The 6,080-nt window shown below is 38.6% G+C and overlaps 1 protein-coding gene across 1 annotated transcript; it reads left to right on the plus strand.

Moving 5' to 3' along the window:
* The first annotated feature begins 4,078 nt into the window (after window positions 1-4,078).
* Window positions 4,079-5,624, plus strand: LOC148547675 (uncharacterized). Its single transcript, XM_088495525.1, has 2 exons — window positions 4,079-4,848; window positions 5,000-5,624. The coding sequence occupies exons 1-2, from the start codon at window positions 4,079-4,081 to the stop codon at window positions 5,622-5,624; spliced, it is 1,395 nt and encodes a 464-aa protein (XP_088351651.1).
* Window positions 5,625-6,080: the final 456 nt, after the last annotated feature.

Raw genomic sequence — 6,080 nt, forward strand, 5'->3', positions numbered from 1 at the left:
CATTTGCATCTATGTGATATTGTTTGGGTGTGCATATTGTATTTGGTTTACCTATGTGAATACTTATGTTAACTGCTAACTGTTATACTTGTTGTAATTGCTCTTGATTGTGCTTGAACCACATTAATTGTGATTGTGTTTGAATTGATTGGTTTGTGATGAGTTGGTTGCTGATTGAGCTGTTTGGGCCAGGGGACGTGTTGGATTGGATGGGCGGCCGTGATTGGTATATTGAGTCCTAGTTCTGTATAAAGTATCTGATCGGTTCAGTATAGACTTAATGAACCTATGCTTGGAACGAGATGATCATTTATACCGCGTAGGTAACTGCTTTCATGGTTGCGGTCTAGGAAAAACTTTTCAGACATTTTCTTTTGAGAAAGGAAAAAGGTTTTGTTTTAGAATATTTGAGAAATTTAGCAAGTTTTCAAAAAAGAAATTTTCTGGATTACGAATGTGAACCTATGGTTTTTGGAAAGACTCATAAGACGAGCAATGATCACTGAACTCTAAGAATGATCTTATCTTTACGTATCTTGTTATAGCAAATTCTGTAATCCTATAGTGAGAACAAGCGAGGACGACGTTCTCACTCCCCTACAGGTTATTCCTTTTCAGGATATGGAAGACGAAGCTTTAGGAGAGTTATGTTTATTTTCTGTTTATTCGGTCTTTTTGTATCACCGTAGCTATTATTTTTTTCCTCACATTTATCTTTATGAAGCTTGTAAGAGGGATAGGAAATTATGATATGTATAATTGTAAACTAGTGTTATGTATATGTATATATATACCTTAAGGTTATATCTGAATTGTATGTGCATGTATGTTTAGGTTTTCACGAAAAAGAGTTATCGAAGTGTTATGCGGTTTTAAGTTTTAAACAGGCTCATATTTTAGTCTTAAATATTATAAAAGTCGTGGTAATACTCGAGCTATCAGAGTGGCGCAGCCGGAAGCGTGACATTTTGATAGTTAGGGTGTTACATTTGTGGTATCAGAGCGGTCTTTCCTGTAGAGCCTGAGGAATGGATCGACTATGCTTCAATTGCATACTCTGAGCGTTTGTCATGTAATAGGTCTTGTTGAATGACGAGAATTAGAGCTTTATGTACATGACTGTCTATTGATTAATGCCATTAGTCTTGCGTTGCATAATTCCTGATATTAAGTTTGGCCGGCTTAATACTAGTGAATTATGTATATGAAAGCACTGATGGGTTATCATAGATGATATACGAGTTTTGAGTAAAGTAAATCGCGGGTTTTGGAAACGTTAGAAACTATTTCTTGAGGTTACTCAGTTATGTGCTTTAGATTCTGTTGAATGTCATATGACCTATTGTTTCTTAGCCTATTTTGATGTTCTTGTCAATTCTTTTGGGAAGCAGTTTGATGTTTTCAATCCTATTTTTCTGTTCATATGCATTCTTCTTGATTCTAAATTGCATATGCCGGTTTGAATTTCTTGGTGTATCCGTCTTTCTCTGTTTGAGCTATTTTCTTGATTCATGTAATTTTTCGACATGATTTTGAACTTGTCTTGATGCAACGTGTCTTTTTATGTCCTTACTTCTAGTTTTTTAAAAAAAATGGTGATTCAGTTTTTCTCTTAATTGACTATATTTATAACCAATTTTCAAACTTTTATAAAATCGCTTTTGAGTTTTAAACAGGCTCATATTTTAGTCTTAAATATTATAAAAGTCGTGGTAATACTCGAGCTATCAAAGTGGCGTAGCCGGAAGCGTGACATTTTGATAGTTAGGGTGTTACAGGCATCGATCTGAGATACCTAAGCCCTCCCATGGTTCGAACTCAAGCGTTGTTCCACAACATCGTTCATCTCTGCATTCTCGTCGAGTGAATTTCGATTTGCTGAAATTTGATGGTACTAACGCTTTGGGGTAGTTTTTTTCAATGGACCAGTATTTTGATTTTTTTCAAGTTCCCGAAGAAGAACAAATCGGAATTGCTGCGATTCACATGACTGGTGCTGCCTGATGATTGGAAAATTGACGGTTTAGAATTTCACTAATGAAATCTTGTTGTAAAGTATAGTTTCTAAACCAACAATAATCCTTCCATACAAAAATTTGTTTGTCACAAGTACAAACCCCTAATAATCCTAATAACCGAAGTATTTAAACCTTGTGTCGTCTCTCAAAGGAATCGCAGGGTAGTGTTCTTGTTATTAGTTATGAGTTGTATATTTTGGGGTTTTGGATAAGAAACAAGAAAAGTAAATGGCAATGGAAGTGTAAATGATAAAGCGGTCTTGGCAAGGTTTGGTGGTCAAGGATCTCTATCCTTATAATAACCACAACATGAGAATTGGTAAGGATCAATCCCACTAAGTCATCCTCTAACTAATAGTAAAGGAAAGTCAAGTGAGCTATATCAATCCAAGTCCATAAGTCCTAGTTCTCCACCAATTCAATTAGTGAGATCTAGCGTTAATGGCTCCCAATCATCAATTACTTGGACATTAGTAACTCAAGAGTTCCTAAGTTACCTTCCCAATCCAAGAGCACAAAATTCTACTCTAACATTCTTCCTAGCATTTCATCAAACACTTGGAAGGCACAAAAGGAAACATAGTAAATTGACAACAAGAATAGAATCTAACAACAATTATTGCAAGGAATTAATAACAACAATCAACAGAAACACAATTATCATGAATTACCTCAAATTGAATTGAAAGAAAATAGAATGAACAAAAGTAGATCTATAACAAATCATAGAAACAAAATAGAAGAAATTATAACAAACAATAGAAGAATGATGAATGTAACAACAAGAAATTGAGAAGCAAAAGTAGATGAAAGCATGAATTAAAACCTAGATCTAAGATTATTGACCTAAACCTAATCCTAATCCTAGAGAGAAGAGAGAGCTTCTCTCTCTAAAACTAACTAAAAACTAGATCTAAAAGTGTGTGAATGAATGTCATCATGCATTTCCCTTCATTCCTTAGTCTATTTAGCCTTTTTCCCACCAAAAACTCAGCTCCAAATGGGGCCAGAAATCCTCCAAAATCGCCAGGCATGAGTTCTTCTTTAAAACTCACGTGCAGCCTTCGGCGCATACGCGCACAGTGCACGTACGCGTCCCTGGAGCATTTCGCAATCCGCGTGTAGGTGCATAGTGCGCGCGCGCCCATGGGCTTTTTCCAAATCTTTAGCTTTTCATAATTTCTCCACTTTGTATGCTTTCCTTTCACTCCTTTGATCCCTTCTTAGCCTTTTCAACCTGAAATCACTAGCAAACATATCAAGGCATCTAGTGGAATCAAAAGAAGATAAAAATCATCGAATTAAAGGTCTAAAAAACATGTTTTCACATCTAAGCACAAATAAGAAGACAATCACAAAATCATGCTATTTTATTGAATAAATATGAGAAAATGTTATCAAAATGCTCTAAATTCAACACAAGATAAACCCTAAAAAGGGGGTTTATCTGGTTTCAAATGTCCCAACGTTTTGCTCAGTTTCGCTCATGAAACCAAGTGAAGCGGGCGATTGAGCTCGAATTTGGCCCGTCACTGTTCAAGTGACCACGAGAATTGTTATTCAAGCTGCAGCAAGGTAGCACGGTAAGCGAGTATTATTCAGAATTTGTTGCTTTGGCAAATCGTACTCACATTGATCCTCCTGAAGTGCTCCGAGACTGTTTTGTTAGTGGACTGAAACCTGAGGTACGGCGGGAGGTTAAAGCTCAATGTCCCCCATCTTTGATGAGGGCAGTGTCCTTAGCTAGACTCTATGAAGAGAAATTGACTTCTTCGCCAAAAACCACATATGGCCCTGCTACTCACAAACCACAATTCACAACTCCCAATTCTTCTCCATCTTCATGGCTGCCCAACCGTAACACTCTTCTCGCATTACTTCCGACACCATCACAACGCTCTCACACTCCACTTAAAAACCTAGTTCGGAGGTTGACCCCTGCTGAGATTCAGAGTAAACGGGAGAAGGGTCTTTGTTATTAGTGCGACGAACGATTTTCCGCCAGCCACCGCTGCACAAATCGTCAATTCATATGGCTAAAATTAGAATTAGACGAGAATATGGCTCCTGTTGGTGACCTTGCAGAACTGGTGTTTGCGGATAACACACTTGAATCCTTGGAAGGTCAGGTGCTGGACCACCATTTGTCCTGTAATGCAATGCACGGTACTCCAGGACCATCTACCATTCGTGTCAAAGTTTCCATCAATAGCTTAGAGGTGCAGGCCTTAATTGATAGTGGTAGCTCTGATAGCTTTATCCAGCCACGCATCACTAAGTTTTTGAATCTTCCTATCGAACCTGCTCCAGGAATTAAGGTGATTGTTGGAGATTTCAATATTCTGACAGTAGAAGAAAAAATTGCTAATCTAGACATCAATGTGGCAGGGTGTACCATCTCAATACCTGAGGTATATGTCCTTCATGTGGTAGGTGGTGATTTGGTCATAGGAACTACTTGGTTGATGACCTTAAAAGCACATATTGTGGACTATAATGCCTCATTCTTGCACTTTGTGCACCAAGGAAAGTTTGTAACGATTTGGGGTGAGAAGAATTCTATGGCTTCTCAGATTCAATTCCATCACATTCAAAGGCTGGTCTCTACACATACAATTGCCGAAGCCTTCACTTTGGAACTCCAAACACCAGCTGATACCTCACAGGCTAGCTTACCACTTCCTGCTTCCTTAGACCCTGCTTTGGCTTCCCTGTTGCGTAAGTACGTCGCTATTTTTGCCATGCCATCACGTCTCCCTCCGCAACGCTCTCAGGACCATAGCATTCCATTAGTGGCTGGGGCTGAACCTGTAAAAGCTCGTCCTTATCGGTATCCCCATAGCTTGAAATCATAAATTGAATCGATGGTACAAGACATGTTACAAGAGGGGATAATCCAACCCAGCAAGAGCCCCTTCTCATCACCAGTCATCTTAGTAAAAAAAAAAGGATGGCACATGACGATTTTGTACTGATTATAGAGCATTGAACAGTGTCACTATTAAAGACAGTTTTCCTATCTCAACTGTTGATGAGTTATTGGATGAATTGTTTGGGGCCACTGTCTTTTCTAAGTTGGATTTACGATCTGGCTACCATAAGATTTTGGTTAAACCTGAGGACCGTTTTAAAACGGCTTTCCGTACTCATCATGGCTTATACGAATGGTTGGTAATGCCTTTTGGCCTCACTAATGCCCCTGCTACTTTTCAGAGCCTTATGAATGATGTCTTCAAAGCATACTTACATAAGTTTGTGTTGGTATTCTTTGATGACATATTGGTATACAGCAGTTCTTTTGATAGTCATCTTGAGCATTTGAAATTGGTATTGAAGCTGCTAAGACAGGAAACTCTCTTTGCCAAGCTCTCTAAATGCCTTTTTGGAACTAACGATGTGGATTACTTAAGCCACACGATTACAGGTAGTGGTGTTCTCACGGAATCGACTAAAGTGCAAGCAATTCAAGATTGGCCCCAACCTAGTAGTGTTAAGCAGCTTCATGCTTTTCTAGGCCTCACAGGATATTATTGCCATTTTATTAAAGGTTATGCAACCTTAGCTGCTCCTCTTACTGATTTGTTGAAAAAGGACGCTTTTGTTTGATCTGATCAAGCCATGTTGGCATTCCATCAATTACAGCAAGCGATCTCTACTAAACAAGTGCTAGCACTACCTAATTTTAACCTTCCATTTGAGGTAGAGACCGATGCGTCAGGTACGGGTATTGGTGCTGTTCTGATTCAGCAGCGACATCCTATAGCTTATTTTTCAAAGAAACTTCCTCCTACCTTGCAAAAGCAATCCGCCTATATTAGAGAGTTTTATGCAATAACTGAAGCAATTGCTAAGTTTCGGCACTATCTCTTGGGCAAGAAATTTATTATTCAAACTGATCACAAGAGTTTGAAATCTCTTTTGGAGCAGGATTTGCACACACCTGAACAACATAAATGGCTTCACAAACTCCTGGGTTACGACTTTGAGATTCAGTACAAAGCCGGTACCGAGAACGTGGCTGCAGATGCCTTATCAAGAAGCTTTTCTGGTGCTTGGTCTACA

The sequence above is a fragment of the Arachis ipaensis genome, chromosome B8 (assembly GCF_059453495.1).
Source record: "Arachis ipaensis isolate K30076 ecotype BB chromosome B8, ASM5945349v1, whole genome shotgun sequence".
NCBI classification, from domain to species: Eukaryota; Viridiplantae; Streptophyta; class Magnoliopsida; order Fabales; family Fabaceae; genus Arachis; species Arachis ipaensis.